The sequence below is a fragment of the Nerophis lumbriciformis genome, linkage group LG17, assembly GCF_033978685.3.
Source record: "Nerophis lumbriciformis linkage group LG17, RoL_Nlum_v2.1, whole genome shotgun sequence".
Classification (NCBI taxonomy): Eukaryota; Metazoa; Chordata; class Actinopteri; order Syngnathiformes; family Syngnathidae; genus Nerophis; species Nerophis lumbriciformis.
The window spans coordinates 15,982,316-16,003,582 of NC_084564.2; the positions used below are offsets into that span (position 1 = coordinate 15,982,316).

At 39.0% G+C, this 21,267-nt stretch overlaps 1 protein-coding gene across 1 annotated transcript in view; it reads left to right on the forward strand.

Annotated features, from left to right (window-relative positions):
* robo1 (roundabout, axon guidance receptor, homolog 1 (Drosophila)) overlaps positions 1 to 21,267 on the forward strand; it is a 697,256-nt gene that overhangs the window by 264,801 nt on the left and 411,188 nt on the right. Inside the window, exon 3 of the mRNA XM_061972616.1 lies at positions 16,775 to 16,864. Coding sequence (XP_061828600.1) covers positions 16,775 to 16,864 — 90 coding nt within the window. The remainder of the gene's footprint in view (positions 1 to 16,774; positions 16,865 to 21,267) is intronic.

Here is a 21,267-nt window from a genome sequence, read left to right on the forward strand (position 1 = left end):
ATATTATGTGACTAGGCCGGCACGCAAAGGAAGTGCCTTTAAGGTTTATTGGCGCTCTGTACTTCTCCTTATGTCCGTGTACACAGCGGCGTTTTAAAAAGTCATACATTTTACTTTTTGAAACCGGCAGTCCAAAAATATCGGACATCCCGAGTAACAACATCAGTGGCGGGCCGTGCATTTCCCACCTAGGCCTTCAGTGACGTCCGACTTCAATGATTACCTCTCAAAATACCGTCATTGATATCCCCACATGATTTACGCACTACTGGGCATTGAATCACCACCAAAAGTGTACATAACGGGTTATTTTCTGGCGCATTTAAAAATCAATCAGCAATTAAAACATATCTTATGTGGTACTGTCAAAATTAAAATTGCAAAAAACATATTAAATGTGAAAAAATAAATATCTGAACTCACAATTAGTAGAACTAGGGATGTCGTTAAAATGCGTTAAAATGTAATATCGGAAATTATCGGTATCGGTTTTTTTATTATCGGTATTTTTTTTATTTTTTTTATTTTTTTTTTTTTTTTATTAAATCAACATAAAAAACACAAGATACACTTACAATTAGTGCACCAACCCAAAAAACCTCCCTCCCCCATTTACACTCATTCACACGAAAGGGTTGTTTCTTTCTGTTATTAATATTCTGGTTCCTACATTATATATCAATATATATCAATACAGTCTGCAAGGGATACAGTCCGTAAGCACACATGATTGTGCGTGCTGCTGGTCCACTAATAGTACTAACCTTTAACAGTTAATTTTACTCATTTTCATTAATTACTAGTTTCTATGTAACTGTTTTTATATTGTTGTACTTTCTTTTTTGTTCAAGAAAATGTTTTTAATTTATTTATCTTATTTTATTAATTAAAAAAAAAAAGTACCTTATCTTCACCATACCTGGTTGTCCAAATTAGGCATAATAATGTGTTAATTCCACGACTGCATATATCGGTTGATATCGGTATCGGTAATTAAAGAGTTGGACAATATCGGAATATCGGCAAAAAGCCATTATCGGACATCCCTAAGTAGAACCCATTCGAGCTTCCGGGGGTTGGCCGACATCGTCTCACAAGATGTAGTTTCTCTCTAAATATCCTTCTTGAAAATGGCCTTGCAAATACATGTGTTGTCTTGTCTAATGATAAAAGATGCAGACGAGGCGTGTTGGCTGACTTCTTAAAGTTTACTCCACAAGGTGCTCATTAAAAACATCCAGTAACTTAAACGGGGTTACTGCGCATGCGCTTCACTCTTGTGGCATGCTGGGTAATGAAGTTCTTATGTTACCTAGCTCATAACATCACAATATATATCCGCCTTAGGCCAGCTAGAAGGTCTTACAGACAACAACTCGTGATCTGATTGGCTATCGCAACTGTCTGTCACTGTATGTGTCCGTTCACTTACAGTGCACGGACGCTCGCATTGAAGATTCTGAAGGCTACGGGCAGATTTCATACAGCATGGCAACATAAGCTAGCTGAATTCTGATTGGATAAAAACTCTATAACCTAAAAAAAACCAGCGCTGGAAGGAGCATAATATGACATGAAGAGAATATGAATACTTTTAGATATTTAGGGAAAGTAAATAGTTACGATTATGCAAAAACAGCACTTTGCACAAAACTTTCCAACCTGGAACGAGGAAAAAAACAAAAAATGTTGCCAGACCTGTGGATTTATTTTCATAATTTGCTGTTGCGGCTCATGTGCTTTGGGGCCAAGCAGGACCCACCAGATCTTAGAGATGAAGCTGTAATGTGTTTAGGCTACCACCGACATGCGGTCTAGGTTTTACGATATATTGTTTTGGGGTGTTTCATGTTACAGTGTTTCCTGTTTAACGTTTCCTGTTACGTTGTCCTGTTACAACATCTCGTGGTACGACGTCTCGTGGTACGACGTCTTGTGTTACGAAATCTCGTGTTACGACGTCTCTTGTTGCGACGTCCTGTGTTGCGATGTCTTGCGTCATGACGTCTTGTGTTATGATGTCTGGTGTTATGATGTCTGGTGTTATGATGTCTCGTGTTCTGACGTCTCGTGTTACGACGTATCATTTTGTGACGTCCCATGTTCCGACCTTTCGTGTTACGATGTCTAGCGTTATGACGTCTCCTGTTATGTCTAGTGTTACGACGCCGTTTTTTACAATGTCTCGTGTTACAACATTTCCTCTTACAGCATTTTATCTTACAGCGTTTTATATCTTCCAACATTTTGCCTTACAATGTTTCGTCTTATGCTGTTTAATCTTACGCAGTTTTGTATTATGACACTTTGTATGATGACATTTTGTATTATGACGTTTTGTATTACGTTTTGTGTTACGAAGTTTTGTATTTCGATGTTTCATATTAAGATGTTTCATATTCCGACGTTCCATACTACGACGTTCCATACTACGACACTTTGTACTACGACGTTTTGTACTACGTTTCGTACTACGACGTTTCGTACTACGACGTTTCGTACTACGACGTTTCGTATTACGACGTTTCGTATTACGACGTTTTGTATTACAACGTTTCGTATTACAACGTTTCGTATTACGTTTCTTATTATGGCGTTTTATAATGCGCTGTTTCGTAATACTACCTTTTGTAACACGGCATTTTGTAATACAGCCTTTCGTAATACGGCCTTTTGTAATACGACCTTTCATAATACGGCGTTTGTATTACGGTGCTCCGTATTACGGCATGCCGTATTACGTATGCCGTAATATTATGACTTTTCCTGTTACTATGTTTCCTGATATAATCTGTGTTACGACCTTTCCTGTTGCGACGTCCCGTGTTGCGATGTCTTGCGTCATGACGTCTTGTGTTATGATGTCTCGTGTTATGTCTCGTGTTCTGACGTCTCGTGTTACGACGTCCCATTTTGCGACGTCCCATGTTGTGACCTTTCGTGTTACGATGTCTCGCGTTATGACGTCTCCTGTTATGTCTAGTGTTACGACGCCGTTTTTTACGATGTCTCGTGTTACAACATTTCCTCTTACAGCATTGTATCTTACAGCGTTTTATATCTTACAACATTTTGCCTTACAATGTTTCGTCTTATGCTGTTTAATCTTACGCAGTTTCGTATTATGACACTTTGTTTGATGACATTTTGTATTATGACGTTTTGTATTACGTTTTGTGTTACGACGTTTTGTATTTCGATGTTTCATATTAAGATGTTTCATATTCCGACGTTCCATATTCCGACGTTCCATACTACGACGTTCCATACTACGACGTTCCATACTACGACGTTCCATACTACGACGTTTTGTACTACGTTTCGTACTATGACGTTTCGTATTACGACGTTTCTTATTATGGCGTTTTATAATGCGCTGTTTCGTAATACTACCTTTTGTAACACGGCATTTTGTAATACAGCCTTTCGTAATACGGCCTTTTGTAATACGGCCTTTCATAATACGGCGTTTGTATTACGGTGTTCCGTATTACGGCATGCCGTATTACGTATGCCGTAATATTGTGACGTTTCCTGTTACTATGTTTCCTGATATAATCTGTGTTACGACCTTTCGTGTTGCGACGTCCCGTGTTGCGATGTCTTGCGTCATGACGTCTTGTGTTATGATGTCTCGTTTTATGATGTCTCGTGTTATGTCTCGTGTTCTGACGTCTCGTGTTACGACGTCTCATTTTGCGACGTCCCATGTTGCGACCTTTCGTGTTACGATGTCTCGCGTTATGACGTCTCCTGTTATGTCTAGTGTTACGACGCCGTTTTTTACGATGTCTCGTGTTACAACATTTCCTCTTACAGCATTTTATCTTACAGCGTTTTATATCTTCCAACATTTTGCCTTACAATGTTTCGTCTTATGCTGTTTAATCTTACGCAGTTTCGTATTATGACACTTTGTATGATGACATTTTGTATTCTGACGTTTTGTATTACGTTTTGTGTTACGACGTTTTGTATTTCGATGTTTCATATTAAGATGTTTCATATTCCGACGTTCCATACTACGACGTGCCATACTACGACGTTCCATACTACGACGTTTTGAACTACGACGTTTTGTACTACGTTTGGTATTACGACGTTTGGTATTACGACGTTTGGTATTACGACGTTTGGTATTACGACGTTTGGTATTACGACGTTTGGTATTACAACGTTTCGTATTAGGACGTTTCGTATTAGGACGTTTCGTATTAGGACGTTTCGTATTAGGACGTTTCGTATTACGACGTTTCGTATTACGACGTTTCGTATTACGACGTTTCGTATTACAACGTTTTGTATTACAACGTTTCGTATTACAACGTTTCTTATTATGGCGTTTTATAATGCGCTGTTTTGTAACTACCTTTTGTAACACGGCATTTTGTAATACAGCCTTTCGTAATACGGCCTTTTGTAATACGGCCTTTCATAATACGGCGTTTGTATTACAGTTTCGTATTATGACACTTTGTATGATGACATTTTGTATTATGACGTTTTGTATTACGTTTTGTGTTACGACGTTTTGTGTTTCGATGTTTCATATTACGATGTTTCATATTACGACGTTCCCTACTACGACGTTCCATACTACGACGTTTTGTACAACAACGTTTTGTACTACATTTCGTATTACGTTTCGTATTACGACGTTTCGTATTACGTTTCGTATTACGACGTTTCGTATTACGACGTTTCGTATTACGACGTTTCGTATTACGACGTTTCGTATCACGACGTTTCGTATCACGACGTTTCGTATTACGACGTTTCGTATTACGACGTTTCGTATTACGACGTTTCGTATCACGACGTTTCGTATCACGACGTTTCGTATCACGACGTTTCGTATCACGACGTTTCGTATCACGACGTTTCGTATCACGACGTTTCGTATCACGACGTTTCGTATCACAACGTTTCGTATCACAACGTTTCGTATTACAACGTTTCGTATTACAACGTTTCGTAATACAACGTTTCGTAATACAACGTTTCGTAATACAACGTTTCGTATTATGGCGTTTTATGATGCACTGTTTCGTAATACGGCCTTTTGTAATACGGCCTTTCGTAATGCGGCGTTTGTATTACCGTGTTCCGTATTACGGCATGCCGTTTTACGTATGTCGTAATATTATGACGTTTCCTGTTACTATGTTTCCTGATGTAATCTGTGTTACGACCTTTCGTGTTGCGACGTTTCAATAGAAATGTTCAGCTTTGCAGGAGGTCCACCATAACAGCTGTGGCCTGATCTAAAGCCTCCCTCATTCCAATCCTCCTCTTATTGTCTTCCCCCACAAACTACCCACATCACTTTTCTGTGCGAACATCTGCTTTTTAATCCTCACGATTTATTACTTTCAAAACTTTTATGGAATTTCCTTGAATTGAAGCAAGTCGCCAATAATTATCAGCCTCTATTTCTTGTATGCTCTACCAATGATGGATGGGCAAAAATTTGAAGAAAAGTCTTCTCAGAAGTGTAGCAACTGTTATAGCTGCAAAGGATGACCCGGTATCGTTTATATTGTCATCTATTATCACTTCATGCAGGTAGAATGGACACTTTTTTGTCCTTGGCACCATTTGTCCTGGAACTGTCACTCACTGTTTCTCTCCCACTGTGTGGACGCCCTCTGAGCAAATCCATCACGACGTGCATTTGCACATATTTCTTACTTTGGACATGTGTACTTTTTATTCCACTGCAGTCACATCCAAAGCATGCACTCGCTGATGAGTCACACCGCAGCTTTGAGGATTTACGTTTTTGTTGTGAGCTTATAGGTATACGTTTAACACACACACACACACACACACACACACACACACACACACACACACACACACACACGCACTTTCCTGAGCAAATCCCGTCAGCATCCAGTCACTCCAAAACCTGGCAGGTCTGATCCAAACAGTGATGTGGGTGCATACGTGACTTAAGGCCTTTTTTAGTGTTTGCATGCATCAACTCCAAAATGAAGTCAACAGCAGAAGCAATTCCTTAAGAAGGTAAATTATGATACAACTATTTAAAGGCCATTGGGAATAAGCGGTAGAAAATGGATGGATGGATGGATGAAATAAACGTCAATATCTGTCTTTTTTCAACTCTAAATGTAATACTACACACATTGAACTACTCCCTTTCGACTCATTTGAGTAACAGGAATGAGTTTTTAAGCATAACATTTAGGCCATGTCTACATTAAGTCGTTTAAACCCTAACCCCAAAAAATTATTTAGCCTAAGCCCCATTTCAGCCACACTAAACCAGCGTTTAAGGTCCCCCTCCTTGGACACATTTTTACACGGGTAAGTCTAATGCTTGAATCTCCGGCACTTAGCTTTGTATGGACTCATTGATCGTTTACAAACTGAGTTCGGAGAGGAAGTGACGCCAGCAAGACGGCGCCCCACACAGGAAGTGACGTCAGAAAGAACACGCCACAGCCAGCTTCATAATAAAGCGGTTTCGTAGATCAGAGCTAACCACTGGAAATATGGAGGCGAGTCATCCAGACATGCCCGTGTTTCTCCTTCTTCTACATGTACAGACGCTTGTGAAAATCACACATTAAATACCTTAAGAGAAAGCGATTGCAGCTATTTGGGATACAACACTTCTCAGACGGCAAGATAACTTTCTAATGTCCGGCCGGGTCAGCTGTGATTCTACTTAGCGAAAAACTTTGTCCATTTGTCGAAGGAGAGTCAACGAGAATGCGGGCTCCCGTGGATGTGATAAAAAAGGTAGCTTAGACTTTGTATTACTTGGCCGTCGAGGAAAACGGCGAATGCAATTGGACTGGCAAAGCAGACTGTATCAGTTATTGTCCGCCATGTATGTCGCGGACTCAACGTCTAGGTCCAGAGTATATAAAGTCACCAAAAACGAATGGACAATGAAGGTGAAAGCAAAAGAGTGAGGAGTGTCCTGACCAGATATCTAGAGCCCTAGATTGATTGATGTAAAATATTCTCTATCACATTGTTTACGTGTCTAATAAAGATTTGATTAATTTATGATGTCTCAGGTGTGATTCGCTACAACAGGGCCCCACAGCATACTGGATTCCAGTTAATTGAAATACCACAACACTGGGTATTGTTACATTTAAGAACTTGCACACAAAGCAACATTGGAGGTGACTATGACGTGCGCATTTTCCGCACATGCGTACTAGGTCGCGTTGCGCCGGCGGGGGTCTTAAACGGTGGCATTGTTGTATGTGGACACGGATAAGGTTAGGTGGGATTTACCCTGGATAACCTTATCCGGTTTAGTGTAAACGGGGCCTTAGCCAGAATGGTATTCATGCTAATAGTATGTTGACACTAATCACTTAACATTGATTCAACAAAAAAACTGAAATCTAAAAAATAACCATCAAAAAGAAATGTAGGTAACAGGACTGTGCAGACTTTTTTACCGTCCCAGTCATAGTTTTTATATCATCGAATATACAGAAAAATAAGTGTGTGAACTTACTTTTGGCCTCCAGAGGATCAGAGTCATGCAATTTCCTGTGGACCATGTGACTTGCAGAATTTTCCAAATGTTTCAGAGGGAGTAATGTGAGTAACAGGACTGAGTGAAAACCCAGAGACCTTTAAGTGTTAATTGTATTTATTTATATATTTTTTTTAAAGAAAATAAAGTGTGGTTGGGATAAGGAGTAACACAAATACGTAAAAAAAGAACATATGTTCTGATAGATTTATATGATTACATTTAATGAATGTGAATTGAATTTTAGAAAATGGGAACAGCTACAAAAGTGTATTTTTCCAATGTGTTCCAATTAATTGTTTTATTGTCTCGAGCAGATGTGCAATCAAATCAATGTGCAGGACACTTGGTTTCATATTTAATTTGTTTTATTTATTTCACAGTTAATTTGATCATGCATGAAATATTTTATTTCCTAGGCAATGGCATCCATTTGAAGACTAACCCAATACATTAGTAAAAGTTCAGTTCAGTTCAGTTTCAGTTTATTTGGAACATGCATACGATACAATGTAATGCATCACACAATTACAATTGTTTCATTACAGCACGTCCGAAAAGGAGTAGGAAGAAGCAGAGCTTATTTAATCCTACCCCTTTTCATACCATAGCAATTTTATTCAATTTCCTTGTTCTCTGTAACAGAACAGTGAACAAATAAATAATATACCATAGTAAGCATGCAAATATTAAATACATATTTGTCTCAATAAAAAAAAGAGGAAAAAAAAGTGCTACAAAACTGAAAATAGGATATATTATATATATTTTGGTGATTTAAATGAGGGCCATCGCAACGATCTGAGTTGTGTTGTATCGCCACACAAAATATTTTTCCTTCTAAAAATAAATACATTTTTTCCATATGTTTCAATGTGTGCTAACAAGTGCTGCTTTGATCAGCATCAGCGAGTAAGTCTTGATCTATTTTGGGTAGTGACAAGTGTGAACACACAACCTGTAATATGGTGTCTTGAGAGTCAGACAGCGCTGTGTGTGTGTGTGTGTGTGTGTGTGTGTGTGTGTGTGTGTGTGTGTGTGTGTGTGTGTGTGTGTGTGTGTGTGTGTGTGTGTGTGTGTGTGTGTGTGTGTGTGTGTGCGTGAGACGCTCCCTCTCGTGTGTGCCTCCTCTGAGTCACTTTGTGTGGTTATTTTTGTGACGCTCACATGTTCTCCTGCAAGAGTGTGTGCTGCCGCCTGAGTAAACACACAACCCTGATGACAAGTGGCAGGATCAAAGACCGTTTCTGCATCCTTGATGGCGACTTTGCTCCCTTTACAAAATGTGCACTTTATAAAGAGTTTGTGATTGAGTTTTCAATATGTTTGCTAATCATTTTTAAGTATGTAATTAGCTGCAAATAGTCATAATATAAGAACAAGCAATACCCCTTCTTAACATGCAAAATAGTGAGCAAGGGTTTTAACAGAGCAGAACACAACCACAACAACTCAAACTTGTCAAATAGTGAACTCATAACTACTTGGAAATATTACATTGTATTAAAAACGTTTTATTCATGATGTATAAAGACGATGCCATCTTAATGTAGTAACAGTATGTACATGCCATGAAGGTGTATACAGTTTGTATTGTTAAAAGTAGAGATGTCCGATAATATCGGCCTGCCGATATTATCAGCCGATAAATGCGTTAAAATGTAATATCGGAAATTATCGGTATCGTTTATTTTTTATCAGTATCGTTTTGTTTTGTTTTTTATTTCATTTATTTATTTATTTTTATAAAATCAACATTAAAAAACACAAGAGACACTTATAATTAGTGCACCAACCCAAAAAACCTCCCTCCCCCATTCACACTCATTCACACAAAAGGGTTGTTTCTTTCTGTTATTAATATTCTGGTTCCTACATTACATATCAATATATATCAATACAGTCTGCAAGGGATACAGTCCATAAGCACACATGATTGTGCATGCTGCTGGTCCACTAATAGTACTAACCTTTAACAGTTAATTTTACTCATTTTCATTAATTACTAGTTTCTATGTAACTGTTTTTATATTGTTTTACTTTCTTTTTTATTCAAGAAAATGTTTAGAATTTATTTATCTTTTTTTTTTTTTTTTTAAGTTCCTTATTTTCACCATACCTGGTTGTCCAAATTAGGCATAATAATGTGTTAATTCCACGACTGCATACATCCGTTGATATCGGTAATTAAAGAGTTGGACAATATCGGAATATCGTATATCGTCAAAAAGCCATTATTGGACATCCCTAGTTAAAAGTGTAACAGCATTGCCAAACTAGAACTTGCCAAATATTGACCACAAGGTCATATTAAACCATTTATTGTGTGAATAAATGGTTTACGACATAACTGCTTTCTGTTCAGGAGAGAACACACAGTAGATAATACAAATAATAACAGAAGAAATTAACAAATTTAAAAAATGGTTTGACAAAAACAGACTATCTTTGAATCTCAGTAAAACTAAAATAATGCTATTTGGTAACAGTAGAAGAGAGCATCATACACGAATACAAATAGACGTAGACGACATTGAAAGGGTAAAAGAAACAAGATTTTTGGGAGTATTAATAGATGATAAAATGAACTGGAAATCATATATACAACATAAGGTGGCAAAAAACATTTCAATAATGAATAAAGCAAAATACGTCCTGGGCCAAAAATCACTTCATATCCTCTACTGCTCGCTAGTGTTACCATATCTGAGTTATTGTGCAGAAATATGGGGAATAACTACAAATGTGCGCTACATTCGTTAACCGTGTTACAAAAAAGATCAATTAGACTGATACATAATGTTGGATATAGAGAACATACAAACACTTTATTTATTGAGTCAAAAATATTAAAGTTCGATGATTTGGTAAAATTGCAAACAGCTAAAATGATGTACAAAGCAAACTATAACCTGCTACCAAAGAATGTACAACAATTATTTTCAACTAAAGAGGAGAAATATAACCTTAGAGGAAAATCTAATTTAAAACATTTGTATGCATGTACAACACTTAGAACCTTTAGCATATCAGTATGTGGAATTAAATGATGGAATGGATTAAGTAATGAAGTTTAACATTGTACTGATATGATCCAGTTTAAGAGGTTGTTCAAATTAATAGTGCTTACAAAGTACAAAGAAGAAGAATTATGAGAAATACTTTCAACCCTATTGAAAATAAAATATTCTTAATCTCAGTATGTTAATAATGACTGATTTAATTAATTACATATTACAAAACCATTGTACTACTCATTCACAGATGTCATTTTACTATAAAAAGGTCAGTAAATGAATGTATATATTTGTAAACGCTCTGAAGCGGGATAGGGGTAGGATTAAATAAGCTTTGCTTCTTCCTACTCCTTTTCGGACATGATGTAAAGAGAAATTATATGAAATCGTGTGATGTATTATGATGTAAGTGTGTTCATGTTTGAAATAAACTAAAAGAAAGAAAGAAATGGCCAAGTATTCACACATATAAGATTCTACACCCAAAAATTATCTACCGTATTTTTCGGAGTATAAGTCGCACCGGAGTATAAGTCGCACCTGCCGAAAATGCATAATAAAGAAGGAAAAAAACATATATAAGTCGCACTGGAGCCCGGCCAAACTATGAAAAAAATTGCGACTTATAGTCCAAAAAATACGGTATTTATTATTATCTTGCCGCGAAACTTTGGCGCGCTCCACAGCCCAGTTTTCATCTGATCGGAACCGTTTGAGTATCAAAACGTTCGGCTCGACCGGGAATCGCGAAGCTTCCCCATAAAAAAGTTTTAAAATGTATCCTATATTTCCCCCAAATTCCCGGTTTTCCCGGTTCAAAATGAATGGACCATTTTTTCGAACTTACACTTAGACAAAAATGATGAAAAGGGTAAGAATTGGAAAGGATAATGCAGGTATAAAGTAGACTAAAAATGTACCATTTATTAAAGTTAAAGTACCAATGATTGTCACACACACACTAGGTGTGGTGAAATTTGTCCTCTGCATTTGACCCATCCCCTTGTTCACCCCCTGGGATATATTATTATATATAAGTAATATTTACATGTTATATATATAGTATATAATATATACTGATATATTATATTTGTATATAATATATACAATATATAACAAATCCCAATTGCCATGTACAATATTACAGTATATGTAACAGCATAAAATAGAGAGTAGATCCAGCAAAAAATATACATTATAAACAAAGAGAGGTAGCTAACATAGTCAGGTAATAGACAGATATCATCTATTGCTGTATGGCGAGTGATTATATTATTATACTTGCACAATGTCCACATTTCTCAACCGATTCGAAGCGTTCCACCACCTACACACTCCACTCACCTTGGACAATCAAACTACCATTTTCCAAGTTCAAAAAGATTTCATGTATTCCCTGTTTTCCAAAGCCCTATTTTCACCTCTTGCTGGAAAGTTTTCACAGTCCACATTTTTCAAACTTTTTTGACCATTCCACCGTCAAAATATTCTTCTTAATTGGGACAACAAAACTACCATTTCTCTTTGCGTACAAATTCCCAGTTTTCCCGAAATGTCAGGAATTCCGAAATATTGGAATTCCTTTCCATCCTTACCCTTTCCATCCTTTGTAACTGAGCTACTGTGTGGAACAATTTCCCTAGTGGATCAATAAAGTTTGTCTAAGTCTAATACCCATTTAACTTTTTACTGATACTATGTCAAAATTTTTCAACCGTTTTGAAAAAATTCCAGCACCAACCTATTCATAACATATAGGACAATTGTTGTATTGTCTATATTTTCTAAAATTACCACATTTTCAGGAAATTCCTGTTCAAATAAATGGACGTATTCATAGATATAAAATGCCCAAAATGTTGTGCTGTTTTTTACCCGATTTTGACCTTTCAACCATCAACCCACACTGCTCATGTTTTCTCTTTCCCCAAATTTTGTTTTTTTTCCCCGAATGTTCGGTAATTTTCTCCCCATTGACAATGAATGGGAAATATACAATCATCTGCATATCCCACATTTATCATTCGATTTGAACCGTTCCAACATCCACTCACCCTGGACATTCATTATCCCTGGTTCAGAAAATTCCCTCATTACCTAGAATTACCAGGAGTTTCCCCCCATTGAAAATGAATGGCCAATATACAAACCTCTGCATATCACACATTTCTCAACCGATTCGAAGCGTTCCACCACCCACACACTCCACTCACCTTGGACAATCGAACTACCATTTTCCAAGTTCAAAAAGATTTCATGTATTCCCTGTTTTCCAAAGCCCTATTTTCACTTCTTGTTGGAAAGTTTTCACAGTCCACATTTTTCAAGCTTTTTTCACCATTCCACCGTCAAAATATTCTTCTTAATTGGGACAACAAAACTACCATTTCTCTTTGCGTACAAATTCCCAGTTTTCCCGAAATGGCAGGAATTCCGAAATATTGGAATTCCTTTCCATCCTTACCCTTTTCATCCTATGTAACTGAGCTACTGTGGGGAACAATTTCCCCAGTGGATCAATAAAGTCTAATACCCATTTAACTTTAAACTGATACTATGTCAACATTTTTCAACCGTTTTGAAAAAATTCCAGCACCAACCTATTCATAACATATAGGACAATTGTTGTATTACCTATATTTTCTAAAATTCTCAAATTTTCAGGAAATTCCTATTCAAATAAATGGACGTATTCATAGATATAAAATGCCCATAATGTTATGCCACTTTTTACCCGATTTGGACCTTTCAACCATCAACCCACTGCTCTTGACATACATCGAAAGCAAATGTTTTCTCTTTCCCCAAATTTCTGTTTTTTTCCCCCCGAATTTCCGGTAATTTTCTCCCCATTGATAATGAATGGGAAATATACAATCATCTGCATATCCCACATTTATCATTCCATTTGAACCGTTCCAACATCCACTCACCCTGGACATTCAAGCCGGCATTACCCCTGGTTCAGAAAATTCCCTGATTGCCCAGAATTACCAGGAATTTTCCCCCATTGAAAATGAACGGCCAATATACAAACTTCTGCATATCACACATTTCTCAACCGATTCGAACCATTCCAACATCCACACACTCCACTCACCCTGGACATTCAAGCATTTCAGTTCCACTCATGCGTATTGGCGGTTATGCGGCTCAGACACATAGGGCATTCACACACAATTCTTACCGGAATTGCAAATTCTAGTTGATAATTAATATACATTTGTAACACCGTTATTAACTAAACAATCTGAAAATGCAATTTTTATTTACTCTTTTTGTAAAGTGCTCCCACAGACTGGTACTTCACTTGCCAAATAGTGACATCACACTCATTCTGTTAAGAAAATGTTGTAAACTTAGAACTGCTTATAAATAATTAATAAATATTTTTATAACACCATTATTAACCTATGTATACCTACTTTTTATATGTACCAGTCTTGGAAAGTGCTACCACAGACTGGAACCTCACTTGTCAAATACTGACATCACACTCATACTGTCAAAATAAAAGTTGAACATTTAGTTATAATTATTTACATATAATTCGCAAATATTTTATAACATTAATCTTAACCTATTTAATCCTACTTTTTATATGTACCCTTCTTGGAAAGTGCTATTTATGCTGCTAACTCACATGCCAAATAGTGACACCACACATGTACTGTTGAAAAAAATGTTTTTAACTGCTTATAAATTATTGACTAATAATAAAATAAGAAATAACACCATTATAACTTATGTATGCCTAATTTAGATGTGTACCTTTATTATGAAGTGTTACTAAATAGTGACATCAAGCCTGTTAAAAAACAAAAACAAACAAACAAAAAAAATCTTACTTATTACTGCTTATAAATATTTGACAAATAATTGTTAACACATACCTATTTATGCCCACTTTTATATGTATCCTTCTTGGAAAGTGCTACCACAGACTGGTACCTCACTTGCCAAATAGTGACATCACAGTCATACTGTTAAAAAAACAACAACTTGTTAAAGTACCAATGATTGTCACACACACACTAGGTGTGGCAAAATTATTCTCTGCATTTGACCCATCACCCTTGATCACCCCCTGGGAGGTGAGGGGAGCAGTGGGCAGCAGCGGTGGTCATGCCCGGGAATCATTTTTGGTGATTTAACCCCCAATTCCAACCCTTGATGCTGAGTGCCAAGCAGGGAGGTAATGGGTCCCATTTTTATAGTCTTTGGTATGACTCGTAACTGCTTATAAATATTTGCCGAATAATACAAAAATAAATAACACCACTATTAACCTATTTATACCTACCGGTACTTTAGATATGTATCTTTATTTTATTGTGAAGTGTTACCACAGACTAGTACCTCACATGCCAAATAGTGATATTATTGTACTGTTAAAAAAAAAAAAAAAAAATTATATTTTTTTATTATAATATATATATATATATATATATATATATATATATATATATATATATATATATATATATATATATATATATATATATATATATATATATATATATACATATATATATATATTATAATATATATATTTATATATATATTATAATATATATATTATAATATATATATTTATATATTATAATATATATAATATTAGGTGTAACTGCTTATGAATATTTGACCAAAAATTTAAAACACAATTATTACCTATTGCTGCCTAATTTTATATGTACCCTTATTGGAAAGTGCTACCACAGACTGCTACCTTACTTGCCAAATAGTGACATCACAGGTGTTCCGTTAAAACATGTTGTAAACTTACTTATAACTGCTTATATATGATTCACAAATAATTTATAACACCATTATTAAACTGTGTATACCTACTTTTTATGTGTACCCTTCTTGGAATGTGCTACTAAGCTGGCACACTTGTACTGTTGAAAAAAACAAAACAATTTTAACTGTGCATAAATTACTGACAAATAAAAAAATTAAAAATAACACCATTATTAACCTATTTATAGTACTTTTGATGTGTATTATTACATTTATTGTTAGGGGTTACCACGGATCGCTAACTCACTTGCCAAATATTGACATCACGTGTACAGTTAAAAAAATAAAAAAATCTTAGTTATAACTTTTTAAAATGTTTGACAAATCAATCACTAACCTATGTATGCCTACTTTGTACCCCTATTATTAAGTGCTACCACAAACTTGCCAAATAGTGACATCAAACTCAAAATGTCGTAAAGTCACGTATAGCGGCATATAAATTATTAACAAAATGATAAAATCATTATTAGCTGTTTCGTAAAAAGAAAAAAATCATAAACGCTTTTCCAGGCTATATAGCAGCTTGAAATGGCCACAGGAGCAGTTATTAAGCAGCAAGTAACATTTAATAAACACTTCATAGGGTGCATCTGTTGTAAGGTGGTATTGATGCCTTGTTGAGTCTGTGCATGCAAAATTGACTGCCTTTTTGGGGGGGCAAAGGGGCGTGCCATGGTGGGCGGAGGGCGTGCAAAATAAAGAGCAGCCCCCTCGGGTGGTCACACTCTGCTGATCTCAAGCACCCTCCAGTGAAGTATCCTCCGTCTGGCCTCCTGCTGTTTGTCAGAAGTGAAGCCAGGTCTCATTGATGAGACTAACGCTTCCGACATAGACTGACACTCGGCGTTTGGGGGGGCGGGGGGGTGCACATGGTCCGTCCCTGATTAGGGTTGGCTCACCTCGCCCGAACGAACCCCCAAAGAGATGGAGCCACATGGCTGTGTGTGATTTATTCGTCACTGAGGCACCATGACTTGGCCTCCTGTCGCCCTCTCTTGACCCCCGCACCCTTTGCCCCGCCCCCCAGCTCTGTCACCATGAAGAGGACACAAAAGTCGGAGATGATTAGCAATTAACGGCGCATGGTTGTATTTGCATGTGTCAATCATGTGTCAGTCAGAACCCCCCCGCTTCCCTTCGCCATGTCCTGCCCATGTGCTCGCCACTTATTGCCACACTCGGAGATGACGGTCTCCACACAGCCACAACCTCCTGCTGAGACGCATCGTCCTCCGAGTCCTCTCGCGTCCTGATTGGGTGATAATTTGGGGGGTATTGTCGCGTGTCACGGCGTGCATCATGGGTCCCCAAAGATGGAGCCGGGCTCTTCTCTGCGCGCTTGCTCTGGGCCTCCATCGGGGATGCGGCGGGGACGACGCGAGTGCGCCCCGGTTCTCAGTCCCTGTGCTGTTATTGTTGACAGAGACGGGAGTGGCGCAGGACGGGGTCGGAGAGGGTCCCACGACGGCTCCCACCACCGAGCATGAGGATGACAACTCTTTGGGCTACACAGGTACTGATGCTGCCGCTTTGACGCCGTTGCTACTAATGTGACCTTTGTTGAAACTAAACGGACGTCTTTGAGTTCTCACACATGAACATAAATCAATAATGACATTCTGAAAGGCAAAATTCACTTTAGGGATGTCACACTATCTTAACCCTTGTGTAATGTTCAAATTGTTGTTACAATCAAACACTTTTATGTTAAAATACTGAACAGATGTTTACCTTATCCCAATACACATCTGTTCAGTATTTTAACATAAAGTGTTTGATTGTGAGGCATTAAAATCCACGAAATGCAACGGGTCCATCAGACCCACAAACGCTGGCTAGAGTAACAACAATATGAACGTTGCACGGAAAATTTCTCTGCCAGTTTCTGCATCCCACAGGGATTCTTTTTTTGTATTTCTGCACCTGCGGTTCCCACACAAGGTTGCAACATTGTTTGTCAACACTGTCTGCTCTCATTTTCTCGCACAATTGACCCTCTGATGTTCTGTGTACCTACACTCTGTCCTCCTCCTGTCTAGGCCTGCTGTGTGTGTGTGTGTGTGTGTGTGTGTGTGTGTGTGTGTGTGTGTGTGTGTGTGTGTGTGTGTGTGTGTGTGTGTGTGTGTGTGTGTGTGTGGTACACAGAACATTCATTTCCACACTTCTATTAGCCCCGGGTCCAGTGGACCCGGACATCTTATATGTAATAGAAATGTGTAGGGGGAGTGTATGGTGTGTGGTCATTAAATATGTATTCTTATATATTTTCTTCACAGAAAATGAGCCAAAGTCAGTGAATCTCATTTTAAAAAATTAATTAATTGTATCATTTTTCTTTTAATAAAAAATTAAAACGGGTCCCACAGACCCGAACACCACTCAAGGGTTGAACCAGCTTGAAGCTAATTAAGACTACTTTTGCATCTTTTAATGGCTTATTTGTGCAAAAACCTGATTTTGTTTGTGTATCAGTAACATTACATTAACTTATTTAACGTAGTTTTCAACATATACAGCATTAAAGATGCCTATATTCTTAAAGCAAGGCTTTGCTACACATCTTAAAATAAAGCTAGGAACTCTACCTATTATTTGTCATTCAGCAACAGACAATTTTTGTTGTTGTTATTTTTAGCAAATAAACTAACGATTTTTGCTGTAAAAATGTGAGTTTAATGTTAGCGTGTAGCTTACATAGCTATGCTAGTGTTGCTAACATTTGCGTTGTCCTGCTTAATGTTACATTTATGTGATTGATTGATTGATTGATTGAGACTTTTATTAGTAGATTGCAAAGTACAGTTCATATTCCGTACAATTGACCACTAAATGGTAACACCCGAATACGTTTTTCAACCTTAATCAATTCATGATATACCCAGAAGTGAGTAGTAAGGTGCTACATTCATCCGTTACATTTACTTAATTAACTTTTTGGATAAATTGTACTTGTCAGAGTAGTTTTAATGCAATATACTGTACTTACTTTTACTCCGTTACATTGCGCTTCATTCCGATCATTAAATTTATTTACATTGTAATTAATTATAATCTATTTATTAGGGCTTGCAAATATTAATTTGTCAGCGAGCCTTCTTACGGCAGGCACTGTCACATGTTTCACCAATCCAATGTAAGCAATAGTGGATTTTGAAACCATTCCACCAATGACACTTAACCTGGCATCCTACCTGGCTAGGAATAACAAGTACAAAGTACAGCTATAGAGGCTGAAATAGGTCAGTATGTTTAAAGTGTACAATACTACTTGTTTTTAATAAGTGTCAGAATGTTGCCAAAGAAGACACTTTAATCACGTGACATGACGCCACCACATCCAGGCTGTTTGAGAGAACTGGTGAACAGTAACCTCGTAAAACAGTTGACTCTGATATAGTGATCTTTTTGTATGTTTTTGACGTTCATAATAAACACAAGTGTCATTTAAACACATTAAAACACCAAATAGCAGTGGAAAGTTGGACTTATCTGTTAGACCCGGAGCTAAAAAGTTACTAGTGCTAGCTTATTAGCTTGTAGCATTCTCTCCTTCTACTAAATTTACATTTCCACAAAGCTAAACAAGCTGAAATGACCACAGTCGCCCCCTAGTGTACGAGAAGTCCACTGCGCATGGCCAACAGTCACTTTAGAGATAAAGCATGGAAACGAGAACTTCACACTTAGCTGGGAAAATTTTAAAAAATGAATTATTTGACAAATCAGACTCATTTAGTGCATAGAAAAGTACTGACTCTAAAAAGTGACATGATGCCAGGCAAGGCAGCAAAAAAATCTTCAATGATTACTTTTAAACTAGTAAAAATAATGTTTATATCATACACTGACATTTGTGCAGTGTATGACATTCTAGTCACGTCCATTGTGTCCTTGAGCAAGACACTTCACCCTTGCTCCTGATGGTGGTTAGGGCCTTGCATGGCAGCTCCCACCATCAGTGTATGAATGTGTGTGTGAATGGGTGAATGTGGAAATAGTGTCAAAGCGCTTTGAGTAGCTTGAAGGTAGAAAAGCGCTATACAAGTATAACCCATTTACCATTTACTTTACTTTAGCCCCTCCAATGGGCTCACCACCCATAGCAGGGGCCATAGAGGTCGGGTGCAATGTGAGCTGGGCGGTAGCCGAAGGCAGGGCACTTGGCGGTCCGATCCTCGGCTACAGAAGCTAGCTCTTGGGACGTGGAACGTCACCTCGCTGGGGGGGAAGGAGCCTGAGCTAGTGCGCGAGGTAGAGAAGTTCCGGTTGGATATAGTCGGACTCACCTCGACGCACAGCAAGGGCTCTGGAACCAGTTCTCTCGAGAGGGGCTGGACTCTCTTCCACTCTGGCGTTGCCAGCAGTGAGAGGCGACGGGCTGGGGTGGCAATTCTTGTTGCCCCCCGGCTCAGAGCCTGCATGTTGGAGTTCAACCCGGTGGACGAGAGGGTAGCTTCCCTCCGCCTTCGGGTGGGGGGACGGGTCCTGACTGTTGTTTGCGCTTACGCGCCAAACAGCAGCTCAGAGTACCCACCCTTTTTGGATTCACTCGAGGGAGTACTTGAGAGTGCTCCCCCGGGTGATTCCCTCGTTCTACTGGGGGACTTCAACGCTCATATTGGCAACGACAGTGAAACCTGGAGAGGCGTGATTGGGAAGAATGGCCGCCCGGATCTGAACCCAAGTGGTGTTTTGTTATTGGACTTTTGTGCCCGTCACGGATTGTCCATAACGAACACCATGTTCAAGCATAAGGGTGTCCATATGTGCACTTGGCACCAGGACACCCTAGGCCGCAGTTCTATGATCGACTTTGTAGTTGTGTCATCGGATTTGCGGCCTCATGTTTTGGACACTCGGGTGAAGAGAGGGGCGGAGCTTTCTACCGATCACCACCTGGTGGTGAGTTGGCTGCGATGGTGGGGGAGGATGCCGGACAGACCTGGCAGGCCCAAACGCATTGTGAGGGTTTGCTGGGAACGTCTGGCAGAGTCTCCTGTCAGAGAGAGTTTCAATTCCCACCTCCGGAAGAACTTTGAACATGTCACGAGGGAGGTGCTGGACATTGAGTCCGAGTGGACCATGTTCCGCACCTCTATTGTCGAGGCGGCTGATTGGAGCTGTGGCCGCAAGGTAGTTGTTGCCTGTCGTGGCGGTAATCCTAGAACCCGTTGGTGGACACCGGCGGTGAGGGATGCCGTCAAGCTGAAGAAGGAGTCCTATCGGGTTCTTTTGGCTCATGGGACTCCTGAGGCAGCGGACAGGTACCGACAGGCCAAGCGGTGTGCGGCTTCAGCGGTCGCGGAGGCAAAAACTCGGACATGGGAGGAGTTCGGGGAAGCCATGGAAAACGACTTCCGGACGGCTTCGAAGCGATTCTGGACCACCATCCACCGCCTCAGGAAGGGGAAGCAGTGCACTACCAACACTGTGTATGGTGCGGATGGTGTTCTGCTGACCTCGACTGCGGAAGTTGTGGATCGGTGGAGGGAATACTTCGAAGACCTCCTCAATCCCACCAACACGTCTTCCTATGAGGAAGCAGTGCCTGAGGAATCTGTGGTGGGCTCTCCTATTTCTGGGGCTGAGGTTGCTGAGGTAGTTAAAAAGCTCCTCGGTGGCAAGGCCCCGGGGGTGGATGAGATCCGCCCGGAGTTCCTTAAGGCTCTGGATGCTGTAGGGCTGTCTTGGTTGACAAGACTCTGCAGCATCGCGTGGACATCGGGGGCAGTACCTCTGGATTGGCAGACCGGGGTGGTGGTTCCTCTCTTTAAAAAGGGGAACCGGAGGGTGTGTTCTAACTATCGTGGGATCACACTCCTCAGCCTTCCCGGTAAGGTCTATTCAGGTGTACTGGAGAGGAGGCTACGCCGGATAGTCGAACCTCGGATTCAGGAGGAACAGTGTGGTTTTCGT